Raw genomic sequence first — 14,622 nt, 5'->3', positions numbered from 1 at the left:
GCTGCCCTCCTTTGGCACGGGAGCAGCGGAGGCCGCGGCCGGCAGCGGGACCGGGCCGGGCCGGGCAGAGCCGAGCGGATCCGAGCAGAGCCGGGCCGGGCCGCCCCGCGCTGCCGCCCCGCGGGGTTCCGCGTTCCCTCCGCCCGCAGCCGCGGGGTGAGTTGCGGGGTTGGGGTGCGGGAGGGGGCGGTGGGGGAGGGGGGGGCTGTGCTCCCCAGCGCGGGAGCGAACCCGTTCTGGTTTGTTTCGTCCCGGTTTGCTTATAATATAACACATACATAGGTTATATACATATATATTTATATATATATACACGTATATATATGTATGTATGTATGTATATATATATAAAATATTTATTTTTTATGTTTATTTTTCAACCCCCCCCCCCCCTTATTTCTCCTTCTCTTTAAATAACAACGGGGGAGCAGCCGCCGTTTCCATAACGCTCTCGCGGGGCCGCACCATCGCTTTATTTTTAATGGGGGGTGTGGGGGGAGGGGTTGCGCTTCGTGCACGTCGGTGGCCCCCCGTCGTCCCCCCCCACCCCCCATACACACACATAGGGAAACTGAGGCACAGATGCTCGGCCCGCGGTGCCCCCCCCGCACGGGACCGCTCGGAGTTTTGGGGGTCGAATCCCTCCCGGGATGATGGGGGGGGGGGGGGGCAGAGGGCGGCCCCCCCGGGGTCACAGCGCTTTATGGGGGGGACGAGGGGGGGGGTGTAAACACACAGAGGGCTGCGGTCCCCTCTGCTGTATTCGTAGAGCGGGAAGGATTGCGACAGCCCCGCTGAGTCGGGGGAGGGGGGGGGAGGGGGGGGGAATTTCCTCGGTTAAAAAAAAAAAAAAAAGAAGAAAAAGGGCGAAAATGTGGCGGTTATTGTCGGGCTGTGCCGACATAAATAAATAACGCCGTGCGGGGCCGGACGGGCGGGGCTGCGGGAAGCGCTGCGGTGCGCCGTTCCCTGCCCGGGGGGGGCCGGGGCAGTTTGCACAGCGGATTTTTTTGAGAGGGTTTCCCCCCTTCCCTCCCTCCCCCCCCCCACCTTTCCGCCCCCCTCCGTTTCGCTCTCCCCTGCCATGGCTGCACGGCTGCACGCACGGCTGCTCCGCTGCGGGGCCGCGCGGTGGGGGGGGGGGGGGGGGGGGTGAGCATGAACTGAACTGGTTACGACCGCGCTGAGCTCCGGGGGGGCACTGTGCTGAGTGCTGAGTTTTGAGGAGTGGGACACGCTGTGCTGAGCCCCGGGGGGGACACCACACTGTACTGAGTTCTGGGAGGGGACCCTGTGCTGAGCTATGGGGAGTGGGACCCTGTGCCGAGCTCTGGGAGGGGACACGTTGTGCTGAGCTTGGGGGTGGGGGGAGGAGACCCGCTGTGCTGATGTGTGTGTGGGGGCCGCACTGAGCTCCGTGGCGTGGGACCCTATTGCTGAGCTTCGGGAGGGGACACACACACTGCTGAGCTCTGGGAATGGGGCCCTGTGCTGAGCTCTGCGGGGTGGGACTCTGCACGGTGCTGGGGGGGCACCCTGCGGGGCGTGGGCTGTGCGGGGGGGGCTCGGAGCACCGCGTGGCGGTGAGCAGCACGTGCTGACCCCGCTGTTTTCGGAGGGATGCGCCGTCGCCTCCCGCCCTTATCAGGAGGAAACCGCTCGGGGTGGGGTCGGGGCGGGGTGACCCCATATCCGGGCGTTTTGGGGCACGGCCGCACCGCCGGCGCGTTCTTTCCTTTTGGCGCTGCGAGCTGCCGGCGGCACGCGTCCTCCGCCGTGCTGAGGCTTCCGCGGTGCTGTCAGCACAGCGGGGGGACCTCAGGTGTGCAGAGCGGTGGCGCATCACAGCGGGGCACCTCTGGGGCTGGGCAGAGCACGGCGGAGCCGCACCCCCCAAAAATACAGGCACACTGCGTGCAGCAGCGCCCGCCCCGCAGCTCTGGGAGGTCTCGCTGTGTGCATTGCTGTCCCCACGTGGGCACTGTCCTCTCGGCAGCCCGCTGGCCACAGCTCACGGTGCTGCGATGCTGACCCGCGGTGGCTGCATCGTCCCCCCCCCCCCCCCCCATTTGCTGTGGGGGCTGACAGTGTGCATCCCGGCACGGGGCGTCCAGCAGCTGTCAGTGACACATCTGCATCCCTTTGCCGGTCCCGACAGCCTTCCCTGTGCCGCCGGGGCGCGATGTGTGTCACCCCACTCACCGGGGTGTTGTCCCTCCCCGCGCCCCGCAGCCTGAGATCTCCTGTAGTTCAATCAGTGCAGCTTTGTCAGCGGATAAACCTGAAAGGCCCCGACGTCGCCCTTTTTTCGCTGCCATTCCGTGTGCGTGGCATTAATGAAAGTGATTTACTTCTTGCATGAGCAGCCGTGGAGCTGAAGGCGGTGAAGAAGTGCTCTTCCTGCTGGCTGTGCCCTCTCCCCTCGCCCCGCTCCTCTCCCCATCCCGCTGCAGCACTGTGCTGGGGACACCTCGGTTGTAAATTCCCCTCTTGGCACGGGGCTGAGCCTCAGGTGCAGTTTGTGCAGCTGCTGCTCTGCCTCCTGGGTGCCGGAATGCACGGCCGGGCGGTGGGAGCAGGATGGGAGCAGGATGGGAGCAGGATGGGAGCAGCATGGGAGCGGGGGCCCCGGGAGCAGGGTGCTGTTCCTGATGTCGGATGCTCGGGGATGGGCTGTCTCAGGGGATGGTGGCTTTGGCACAGGCCGAGGAGGAATAGCACAGGGTGAGGAGGGTGCAGCGGGCTGTGTGCCGGCGCTGCTCCGCTCCCCGCTCCAGGCCATGGGCTGCAGCTCCCCGCTCGCGCTGCAGGCAAAGATCTCGCCCGGATAAACCCGGCCTGCTCAGGCAGCGCCTCTCAGCTGCTCCGTGCCCAAACCGGTGTGACCGCGGTGTGGGGCTGAGAAAGCGCTCCCGGCCGCGTTGCTGCAGGACAGGGCTGCCTTCACGCCGGGGCTCCGCGTGTGACCTTTGTGGGGCCCACGTTTCTGCTGCGGTGAGCGGCTGTGAGCGGGGCTGGCAGCGGGGAGAGCCCCGGGCCCCGGGCAGGACACGGCACACGCTGTCCCTGTCGTGTTTATTGCTGGGGCCGGAGAACAGCTGCAGCTCTGGGGCCGGGGTGGCCGCGGCGTGGGGCGACCGGTATGGTTACATGAGGCTCCGGGACGCGGCTCCGGGAGGGACGTGGCGTATTTATAAATGTTCCCCCTGGGAGCCGGGGTGGGGGAGGAGGGCTGGGGGTGGGCTGGCAGTGCCCGGGGGGCGCTGAAGGTGCAGTCACTCCACTCCCGGCACTGCGGTGGGCTCGGGGCAGCCCTGCCATGTGGGGTCTGGGAAGGTGGCGCGTCGCGTCTGCTCTGCGTGAGCCCCGAGGTATGGAATGGGGACAGCAGTGTGCTGCCCGGTTCCCTTATTGCTTATTGGTGCACTTTACCAAGTAACCCCAAGGCAGCAGCACCCCGCGGTTGTGCGGGGCCCCCCAGGACGGGCTCTGCTCTGCTTTGTGCAGCACGGTGTCTCCTGTCCTCCACCCCCACCCCGGGGCCTCCCCAAGGTCACTCTGCTCTCCCCTCTCCGCTGCGGATGGATCGCTCAGCCCGGGCGGTGCCGGGCGCTGCTGTTGGCTCATCCTCACCCTCGGAATGTCCTTCTGCCCATTAATGCTTTTATTTTTAATCGCCTCCCTGCTCGGATGGGGTGGGAGGGGAGGGCAGGAACTTGTCGGCTCGGGCTGTGCACGGGCGGGCTGTGAATTCCCACGGCGGTCAGTCGGACAGTGATGTTTCAATCAGTGCTGCACTCCTGCAGCTTTGGCTCTGCTTTGGAGGCAGCGGTGAGGTCCCGGCAGTGCCCGCAGGGACGGTCCTGTTGTGCCAACCGCTGTCCCGGTGCCGCCTTGAGCCTTTTGGGGTGGAGGAGCAGGGCTTTGTTGTTAACCCCATAAGGGTTGACTGCATGTCCAGGTGGGAACGCAGCTTCCGCGAGCGTCCTTGGGGCCACCTCAGCCTTGCTGTGATGGGGGATGCGCAGCCCCGGCTCAGACACCGATGCTTTTCGTTCCCTGACACCTCCCCGCTGGGGTGGGGGCTCCTGGGGTGCCGCTGTCACCCACAGCTCCGTTAATGTTTTTACTGCACTAAATATCTGGGCTGCTTCCAAGAGCAGCATTTAACGCATGGAAGGGAAAACATTTGGCCTCTGACCCACGCGCCTGTTAACAGCGCCGTGGTCCACATTGCTGAAATGCCGGGGCTAAAAACAGTGCTGGTGACTCAGTTGCTCGCTGGCGTTGTCAACTGACTCCGGGTGCGATGTGCCAAGTTCCCCCCTTTGCCTTCTCCCTTTCAGGGCTGCGTGCTGGGGCCGGGGCTCCGCCGTCCACCTGCTGCTCCGTCTCCGAGGGCACTGCTGCACTGTGGGGATGGCGCTGCTCCCCCTTCTTACCTCTCATCCTCAACCTCGAGGGCTGGATGGGACCCCGGGACCTTTGGGTCAGCCCCAAGCAGAGCTGTGCTGGTGCCGGATCGGCCTGCTCAGTGCTGAGTGTGGTTTGAGCACTGCAAGTCTCCAAGGATGGAGAGTTCCACCCTCGCGGTGCCACCCCCAGACCCCATCCCGGGGTCACACAGAGCACAGCTGCGCTCCTCCGTGTGCTGATGAAGACGGAGGGCCCCAACTTTCCTCCCACCAGGTGTCACCCAACCCAACAGCAGCCATGCGGCCAAGCTGGGGTGAGGGGAGGCAGCGGGCCAGTCCCAGCTGTATGGCAGCAGCCAGGTGCCAGCCTGCATTGCTGGCAGCATGGCATGGGGGGTGACACGGTCTCCCTGGGGGCTCGCCCATGGGGCTGCAGGGAGGAGCATGAGCAGCGTCCCATAGGGCTGATGGGGATGCTGGAGCTGCAGCTAGTCACACGTTGGAATGCAGCTCCATGGGTGCTGTCAACACAAAGGGGAGGTGGCGCCAGGAGGCTTTGCAGGAGGGGCTGTGGGGCATCACCCATGCCTCCTTGTCGACCTCCAGCTTTGTCACCGCCGTGCTGGCTGGTGGCAGTGGCAGGGCCGTCCTGGTGCAGTGTTTGGTGGGGAGGGGGACCCCCAGTGCCCATCCCTCAGAGGGACAGCAGCAGCGTCTGTCCCTGCGTCTGTGCTTGCAGGAGTGGATGTCACCCGAGGGGCTGCGTGGGGCAGAGCCGACAGCGGGCGGCGGTGGCTGCGTCTATTTTTGTCCCTCCCTGCCCTGGTGGGATTGCTGACTGCAGCGCAGCAGTGAGCACAGCGAGCGGCTCCGGGGCCTTTTTTGCAACTTCCTCCGCCTGTGCTGCTGTCGCGTTAAAAGCAGGGTCCAAAAAATGAGGAACCACGGAGCCAGGCAGGGCAGGGAGGAGCGCGGAGCAGCTGTGACCGGCCGGCCCTTGTGCCCGGAGATCCCCTAAGCCCCCCCATCGCCCCCTACCCAGGTAATGCGTGTCCCCTTCCCACCTGGCCTTGGCGGCTGTGCGGGTGCTGCATCGGCTGAGTGCCGTCATTGCCACTCTGCACCCGGAACAAGGCTGGAGCAAAGCTGTGGGGTGGGAGCAGGGAGCGCCGAGTGCTGCAGGAGCGCATCCCAGTGGGGGCCGAGCAGCGCCGTGCCCCCCCCCACATTACCTGCAGTGCTGCCGTGGGGTCAGACTGGGGCGTGTAGGGGGGTTCCTTGCCTGCTGCCCCCCACGTCTGCCCCACACCGCTGCATTTGAAAAATCAGAACCAGGAAGGAAGGCTCAGCGGGCACCCACAGCAAGAAGTGGAGCTGCTTTCACTTCTTCCTTCCCCATTTCCTTTTCTCAGCCCTCATGCTTGTCAGTGGAGCAGCACGGGGCTGGGGGGCTGCTCACCCCCCTGACTGCCCAGGGCCGGGGCTGCCTGCATGCCAGGCTCTGCGCTGAGGCAGAGGGGTACAGCTGTGCAGCATTGCTCCCTCTGCTCCTCCACTTTCCTGCTGCGAGCAGAGGAGGAGATGCTGTGCTTGCTGCATGCACTGCTGGCAGCATGGGTGCTGCTTTGCTGCAGAGGGCAGTGTGATCCTGCCAGGGGCTGCATCTGAAAGCTGCCCTATGGCACATCTTATTTTTAATCCCTGCTACTTAAGCTGCTTCACTTTGCCATCTGGGCACACCTGAACCCAGAGGTGCACTTGGGGAGGGGGCGATGGGGTGGGGGACGGGCAGCAGTGCGGTGCTGGGATCAGGTGCCCCTGGCCGTGTGTGTCCCCTGTGTGTGGTGTGGAGCTGCACTGGGGTGGCACGGCCGAGTGCGCAGCAGTTGCTGAGCAGCCGATGCCGGCTCCTTTATCAGCTGTTGTCTGCACCGGCTGCAGCCCGCTGAGGGGCCAAAGGGCAGCGCTGGGGCTGCGCACAGTGCCGCAGGGTCGGTGTCACCGGGGCAGCTCCGGCCTCAGTGGTTCCTGAGTGCTGCCGGGGTGAGGGAGGGGCAGGCTGCTGAAATAACACCCTGGGAGGAGAAGCACGGAAGGGCCAGAAATAACCGTGCTGCTGCGGCGCGCCGGAGGTGCTCGGAAGGGAGAGAGATCCCCCTGCTCTGTCCCTGCTGCTTTTGGGGCTGGGAGCCGAGGCGCACTACCCTGAAATCCGTCCTCACCTACACACGTGGTTTTTGAGCACTGAAAGCTTCTCAGCCATTGGGGTGCAGTGCTGCGGCAGCGTGGGGCTCTGCTTGTCCCCCGAGGAGACCCCTGGGGCGGCACGGGTTATGTCTCCCTGTGGTGCAACTCTGCTGTGCACCTCGCAGGGCGGTGTGTTCCCCATAGCCCTCCCTGTGTTTCCCCCCGGCCATCTCTCCACCCCTGCTGCTCCTTGTGCCCCCCCCCGTCCCTTTCCATCCCTGGCTCTGCTCTCCACTCGGTGAGCGATGTGCGCTGCCCCGAGCAGTGCCTGCACACACCCCGGTGTTCCACAGCTGGGCACATTGGGGCCATGCATGGAGACAGATCCTCACCCGGCCCGTGGGGTCCCCTCCATGCACGGCTGGGCTGGGACAGTGGAACAGTGCCTGCAAGCACCGGGCACGCTTCTTCCTGGATGCCAACACCTTTTGCCTTCCCTGGAATAACAAGGAATCCCAGATACGGTCCAACTGAGGCAGGATGCGTCCCCAGGGTGAGAGGTGTCCCTGGGGTGGGTGCTGGGCAGTGCCAGCCCTGCAGTGCTGCCTCAGTCCCTGTCCCACCCCGCTGTCTCCCTCCTGCTCTGGGCTCCCACCGGGGCTGATTCAGAGTGAAAGCAGAAGCTGTCGGCTGCTCCGGAGGGGTGAAGTCAAGCAGAACCCAATGGGTTATTTTAAACCTGACCTAATTTCCCACCCCTCTCCTTATTGCTTGCCTGGGGCAGAGCCCCCATTCTGACCACATTCCCCATCCCTTCTCTACAGATGTGGGGCTTTCACAGAGGGACAAGGAGCGCTTTTTGCTCCCATTGCCCCCAGTGCCTACAAAGGGGCAAGCTAGGGGGGTCCTGCAGCCCGGCAGGATGGGGGGAGCGGTGTCTGCCGTGGGGTGAGCAGTGTTGTGGGGTGAGCAGTGCTATGGGATGAGCGGTGCTGTGGGCTGACAGTGCTGTGCCATGGGTGGCAGCCTCCTGCCTGCCGTGCTGGCTGCACCTTTCTGAGAAGCGCCCCGGGAGCGTCAGAGGGCTCTGAGGAAGGTGGCTGTGCTTGCCCTGCACACAGTTTCCCGGTGCCCGAGGTGCTGGCTGCTTGTTGATCACCTTCCTGCTGCTGCCCTCCCTGCGCTGTTGCTCCACTCCCAGCCAAGGATGCAGCTTGCTGGGGCGTGGGGCCACGTGGAGCTGTTTGCTTGGAAAAGGGTGGATGATCCCAAAGGTTCCCCTTGAAATCCTACCCGGCCGTCCCCTGGTGCTAACACATCCCAGAAAACACCATTGTCTGGGGACAGTGCTTTTCCCCCTCCAGCTCTGCCTGTTTGGATGGGTTACCCAAAGTCCTGGCTGCCCTCTGAGGCCTTTCCTTCTTGCCCTGCACTCAGCATTTGGGGTTATGGTGTCTCCTGTGTGCGTGAGCTGTGGTGTGTCCCCTCTGCCTCATGTTGCTTACTGCAGGCTGTCCCATGGCCCCTGTGGCTCCCACTGGCCTCTATGGGACTGCTGCTCGTCCCACGTCCTCCTGCTCCGAAGCTCCATCTGATGCCCGTCCCAGGCTCCTCTTCTCCCATCCCCCTTTGGATGGGCCACCATGTCTAATTAATTACCTTCCTCTTGTCGTTCAATAGCTGGCTCTTGATCCATGTAATCGTATTTCTGTCCATGCTGGCTTGATTTAATTTCCCCCTTAGGATATTGTGTGGCACCGCGTATCAGATGCCTCTCCGAAGCCCTGGTGTGTTGTCCCCAGTCGTGCCCCCTTTGTCTGCAATTATGCATTGTATTTATACAGCAGAGCCCTCCAGATCTGACTGGCTGTAAACCAGAGCCTGGGTGCCTGGCTGTGCTCTGTGTGCCGTGAGAGGGGATGGGGACTCTGTGCAGCCCCAGTCCCACACAGCAGCTCCGTGCCCCCATCTCAGCCCCACGTTGCAACCTGGCCCCATGGTTTGCAGTGCTTCCCGGCCCAGACAGGGCGTCGTGCAGCTGTCCCCTCACCCCACGGCTGTCCCCTTGTCCCAGCAGCCCTGTGCCCAGCCCTCCCCGGGCCGCCATCCCCTTTGTACAGGGGAACAAGGGCTGTGCTGTGTCTCCCCACACCCGCTCGCGTGCCGGCCCCGCACAAAGCCACGTTGTTTGCCCGTGCTGCTGGCTGCAGTGCCTGGCACCGCGCTGCCTTCTCTGCCCAGCCCTCCTTCGCTTTCTTCTTCTGATTTGGGCTGCTCCTGGTGCCTGGCTTGTTGCTCTTGCTTTGTGCTGTGTTTCAGGGTTGGTGGCTCAGAGCGAGCTCCTGCAGATGCCCATCTGAGCATCCTGGGTGCAGAGACCCGCCATGCTCCATCTCTTCCAGGCTGTCCCCATGTGCCCTGTCCCCTCCTCCCTCGCTGTGCCCGGGCAGCTGCAGGCAGAGCTGTCTGTCATTAGGGCCATATGACTCACCCGCGTTCAGGCGGTGCTCGGCGCCCCGATGGCAGTGTGCAGACTGGAGGCTCTGTTGCCCCGATGTAGTGAAGTTGGATGCAGGACTGCTCCTGCAGGTCAGGCAGAGCACACGGGGCATGCCCGCTCCCTCCCTGCGCCTCAGTTTCCCTTCCACCATTCCTGATGGGCGGTGTTCTCCCCTCCCCCCTTGTAGGGTCACCTCCGTGCCTGGCCTGTGTCCCACTGCCCCACTGCACCATGGCGTCCCGCATCGGGCTGCGGATGGAGCTGATGAAGCAGCAAGCACAGCAGGAGGCCGAGCGGGAGCGCGCGCAGCAGCAGCTGATGATGAACTACATGCAGCAGCAGCGCATGCCTGTGGCCTCCAGCCCTGCCATCAACACCCCCATCCATTACCAGTCCCCACCGCCCGTGCCTGGAGAGGTCCTCAAGGTATGGTGTTGGGAGGGTGGATGCGGGGACCCTCTGGTGTGCGGGGATGCTGACGGGTTGTCCCCATGCAGGTGCAGTCCTACCTGGAGAACCCCACCACCTACCACCTGCAGAAGTCGCGGGATAAGAAGGTTCAGGCGTATCTCTCCGAGACCTATGGGAACAAGTTTGCTGCCCACGTCAGCCCCGCCAGCCACTCGCCAAAGCCACCCCCAGCTGTGTCCCCCAGTGTCCGGCCCGGCCACGTCATGTCCTCCTCGGCGGGCAACAGCGCACCCAACAGCCCCATGGCCATGCTCAACATCGGCTCCAACCCTGAGCGGGAGGTGAGGAGGGGCTGCCGGGGGCACAGCCGCCCCAGAGAAGCCCACTGACAGCCTGACGCCTTTCCCTTTCAGTTTGATGAGGTCATCGATGACATCATGCGCCTGGATGATGTTCTGGGCTATATGAACCCCGAAGTCCACATGCCCAACACAGTGAGTCCAGGGGGGTGGCACAGAGGTGGTCTTTCCTCCAGCCCTGACCCTGCAGCAGTGCTGGAGCTCGTGGCTGCTCTCATCCCAGCACGAAGTCACGCACACAGAGCAGCCCTCGTCCCCTCGGCACTGCTGCCCCACGTGCCATTGTGCCAGTGGGCAGTGGGAATCAGGGCTGGCTCACCCCCAGGGGAGGGGTGGGAGCGGTGGGATGGCCCCATTGACACGGGGCTGGGAAGGGAGGCCGGGATATCATCCTTCTGCAGCCACCAGGGCCAGTTCTTCAGCTTCTGCTCCTCTTTAATGACAGTTTGCAGCCCTTATAAAATACTAGAAAGGCAGGAGGGGAGCATGGGGGGTGTGCGGGGTCAGGAGGGCTCTGCAGCTCGCTGTGTCTCAGCCCTGGTCAGGTCTGTCCGGCAGTGGTGCCAGTGACGTGGGGCTCGTCCTGCTGGGCCCTCCTCAGCTGTGATTCATCTGTCCCATTTGGGATAGTGGCTGTGGGAGGGCACCAGCTGCGCCCTTTGAAGTCCTGTTTCTCTTTGCTGCTCTGATTATAACTATTTCAAGGGCCCAGGAAGGCAATTAGAGCTGCCTCATCTGTGCACTTGCGTCCCAGAAGCCGAGGAGCTGGGCTTGAACCCCGATCCCACAGCTGGGTCTGTCTCCTGGACCCAGATGGAACTTACCCGCCTGTCCCTTTGGTTTTCAGCTGCCGATGTCCAGCAGTCACATGAATGTCTATAGTGGGGACCCCCAGGTGACCGCCTTCTCTCGTTGGTGTCACCAGCAGCTCCTGCCCCGCCGAGCTCACCCAGAAGAGAGAGCTGACAGGTACGTCCCCAGACCTGGGTATGTCCTCATCCCCTTCTGTGTCCCCAGACCTGGGCATGTCCTCATCCCCTTCTCTATCCCCAGATCTGGGTATGTCCCCATCCCTACGTATGTCCCCAGCACCGGGTTTAGTCCCTGGCCCCAGAGCACGGTGGGGAGGTGCAGAGGCAGCAAAGACTGTGGCTGGCCAGGGCTACCCTGTCCATGTGGGTGCAGAGGATGGCTCTGCGGGATGCTGATGGGGCAGCCTCATTCCCTCCGGGTGACACTGTGGGCCTCCATTGCAGATGCTGAGAGCCGAGCCCTGGCAAAGGAGCGCCAGAAGAAAGACAATCACAACCTGAGTGAGTTGGGTGCTGGCTGCCCATGGGTGGCATGGTGTTCCCTCTCTGACCTCGGCACTCTTCTTCCCCCTTGCTCCTCTCTCCAAGCTGGGTCCCCTTCCTGTCCCATCTCACCCTAAGGGAGGTACCCCCATGGCCACCTCTTTCCCAGCTCTGCAAAGCAGTCATGGCGCAGAGGGCTCACTGTTGTTGTTCCTCTTAACACGGGGGGAAGGTTGGACGGGCAGTGGACTGGGGTGGGAGCCAGACTGGAGGGCATTGAGGTGCTCCCACCTCCTTACTGCTCTCCTCTCTTCTCGCTCCGCAGTTGAGAGGCGGCGAAGGTTTAACATCAACGACCGCATCAAGGAGCTGGGGATGCTGATCCCCAAGGCCAATGACCTGTATGTATCCCTAGTTTCTGGAGGTCTGGGATAGCAGTGGGCATCGTGGGCTTGCTCCTCGCCCTCTGGCAGGAGGTGCTATTTTGGGGAGCAAGCAGTGGCAGGTGCCAAGCTCTTTTTCCATCCTGCACCACAGGGACGTGCGCTGGAACAAAGGGACGATCCTGAAAGCTTCTGTGGACTACATCAAGAGGATGCAGAAGGACCTGCAGAGGTCGCGAGACCTGGAGAACCACTCTCGGCGGTTGGAGATGACAAACAAGCAGCTGCTGCTCCGCATCCAGGTGAGTTTCCTTCTGCTCTTCCCTCGTGCTTTCTCCAGCCTCTGAAGTATTTCAATCTGCCGTGCCAGGCTCTCTCCCCTCTTAGGCTGACAGGTCACCAGGCACCTGCTGTGGGCATTGCCCAGCTCTGCAGGGGCGTTCCAGCCTTTTCTTTAGGCTCCGTCCCCATGAGCTCCACGGTTCCTCTGTCCTCTTTTCTCTTCAGTTTCTGTGCCTTCCTCCTTCCCTGCTGCCTCCGTGGATGCTCCCCTACTGTGTCCCTGCGTGCTGTGTCCCTGAGCACCACATGCCCATATGCTCTGTCCTTGCGTGCCGTGTCCCACCGAAGTGCTTTGTTGCAGGAGCTGGAGATGCAGGCGCGCGTGCACGGGCTGCCCACCTCCTCGCCCTCAGGGGTCAACGTGGCCGAGCTGGCTCAGCAGGTGGTCAAGCAAGAGGCCGGTGCAGATGAGGGGATGCTGGAGCCACTGCTGCCCCCCCCGGACCCCGAGTCACAGCCAGTGCTGCCTCCGCCGCCGCAGTCCCCCTACCACCAGCTGGACTTTAGCCACAGCCTGAGCTTCGATGACGGCTCCCAGAGCTTCCCGGACAGCCTGGAGCCCAGCCACGGCGCTTCCTTCCCTTCCCTATCCAAGAAGGAGCTGGACTTGATGCTGCTGCAGGACACCATGCTGCCCCTGGCCTCTGACCCCCTGTTCTCGGCCGTGTCCCCCGAGGCCTCCAAGGCCAGCAGTCGCCGGAGCAGCTTCAGCATGGAGGACGCAGACATGCTGTGACGAGGAGCTGCGCCCGCGCTGGGGGCGAGGACTGGGCCTTCAAGTTTGGTTAGTGAAGTCACAGGGCACTCTTCCTCCCGGGGGAGGAGCCCGTCCTGCTGAGCACTTGAATCTACATAGGAGTACATTTTCTCTATGCAACGGGGGTCTCGCTTCAAGGCTCGCCGGGTACCACCATGTCTTTTGCAAGCTTTTTTGTTGCCCAGAGCTGGAGCTGACCTTCTTGGCTTGCCGTGGCGTTGGCCTGGTTGCAGCTTTCCCAGCCAGGCAGCATGATCTCGGCTGCTTCGCCTCCCAACGCGTCCCCACTGTGCTCCCTGTGCAGGGCTCGGAGCACGGAGCTCCACGTCCTGGGTGTGATGCTCACAGCTCTCTGCCTCGCTGCCCCCTCCCAGTATTCCCCTGCAGTGCCACCGATGGCTTTGTCACAGTGTCACTTCCCTGCTGGGTCTCCTCCTGCCAGTGCCTCTCCAGGGCAGTGGGGAGAAGTGGTGCTCCAGTGGAGCAAGCAAATTCCCGGGGCACGAGAGGGGATGTCCTATTGAATTTTGTTGCTTCGGTGTCCTGGAGGTCCGGCAGCACCATGTCCATCCTCCTCCACCCCACAGAAGTGCCTCTGCCCTGAAACACCACGCTATGCTCTGAGCTGGGGAGCGGCACGTGGTTTTGATGGCGATTCTTTGGGTGCGTGCTGAGAGCTGATGTCCTGCCCTGCATCAGCATGGCAGCAGTGCCAGGGGCGGTCTGTGCCCATTGCTAAACCTGAGCATCGCTGCTTGTCCCGCTGTTGGCAGTGTGCCCCCAGCCTCACCCATGGGGCTGTGGGATGTGGGTCATTGCTTCCCTGGCAGCAGGAGGGGAGCTGGGGGTGCGAGGGGGAGCAGCTCAGAGTGAAAATACTGCACTGATTTGTGAAGCCCAAAGGGGAGCGCCGGGGAAAGAGCCCTGTGCAGTGCCCCATCACGGCGCAGCGCTGTGGGGCTGAGGGAGGTTGGGTGTTGCAGAGCAGGAACCTGTGTGGGGATGGGGGTCAGTGCGTGCCCTGCTCCACACTGAGGGTGGGGAACGGTGGGGTGAGGTGGGGAAGGGATATGTGAGGCAGCCCCCGAGGGATGCAGGAGAGGTGTCTGTGGAGGGTGCGGGGAAGTGTGGAGGGTGGGGGGAGCGGTGGGAAGGGGCAGAGGGGAGATGGCAGCACGGCTGGCAGGGGCCAGCAGAGCTGGGGCCGTTTCGCCCCGTGTGTTCACCGGAGGCCTTTGGGCATCACTGCCGTTAGTGCCTGCAAAGACAGAGCTCCTCCAGGATGGGACAGTGGTCCACCAGGCTTAGACAGTGTCCTCCAGGATGGAACAGTGGTCCTCCAGGACAGGACGATGGTCCTCCAGGATGGGACGGTCCTCCGGGATGCCATGATGCCCTCCAGGATGAGACAGTGTCCTCCAGGATGGCTGCACCGGGCCCTGGTGCTGCTGGGGGGCATCTCCCAGTGCGTGAGCAAGCAGCTGTGGATTATTGTTATTTTTTAAATCTTTTTGGAGGTTTTTTTTTTGTTTTTGTTTTTGTTTTGTTTTATTTTTTAATGCACTGTGCTCTGATTAAAAAAAAATTTACTACTGTTTTATAAAGAAATGTATAAAAGAATGAACTGGAATGGAAGAAGAATCATTAAAATATATTTATTTACAACATACTGGAGCATCGTGGCTGTTTCTTCTGGGGGCACTCAGAGCTGTGCTCCTGCAGTTGCACTGGTGCTGCGTCCCCATCTCTCCTAGGGTTGGATTTTGGGGTGCTGCGTGTTGGGTGCTGGACCTCCAATTAGCATCCTGCTGGTTAATTAGAGCCTTGGGAAAGGCGGGCACGTGTGGTGGTGGGTGGGGGTTGGGTGGGGGTACCCTGTGGGTGTGATGTGCAGTCCCCTCTGCTCCCACTGCTGTTGGGTTAAGCACACACACACACACACACAGGGAAAGAGAAATACAAAGAAATCCTGC

At 62.6% G+C, this 14,622-nt stretch overlaps 1 protein-coding gene across 1 annotated transcript; it reads left to right on the top strand.

The window, feature by feature from the left end:
• Window positions 1–14,316, top strand: TFEB (transcription factor EB). The gene is given in 10 exon segments (NM_001030922.1): window positions 1–156; window positions 9,290–9,528; window positions 9,600–9,854; window positions 9,927–10,007; window positions 10,720–10,775; window positions 10,777–10,841; window positions 11,129–11,185; window positions 11,493–11,568; window positions 11,705–11,852; window positions 12,194–14,316. Coding segments are annotated over 9 exon segments (1,368 nt in total). The 5' UTR covers window positions 1–156; window positions 9,290–9,333; the 3' UTR covers window positions 12,629–14,316.
• The last annotated feature ends 306 nt before the right edge of the window (window positions 14,317–14,622 follow it).

This window comes from Gallus gallus, chromosome 26 (assembly GCF_016699485.2).
Source record: "Gallus gallus isolate bGalGal1 chromosome 26, bGalGal1.mat.broiler.GRCg7b, whole genome shotgun sequence".
Lineage (NCBI taxonomy): Eukaryota > Metazoa > Chordata > Aves > Galliformes > Phasianidae > Gallus > Gallus gallus.
This window is presented reverse-complemented; position numbering and strand designations above follow the sequence as displayed.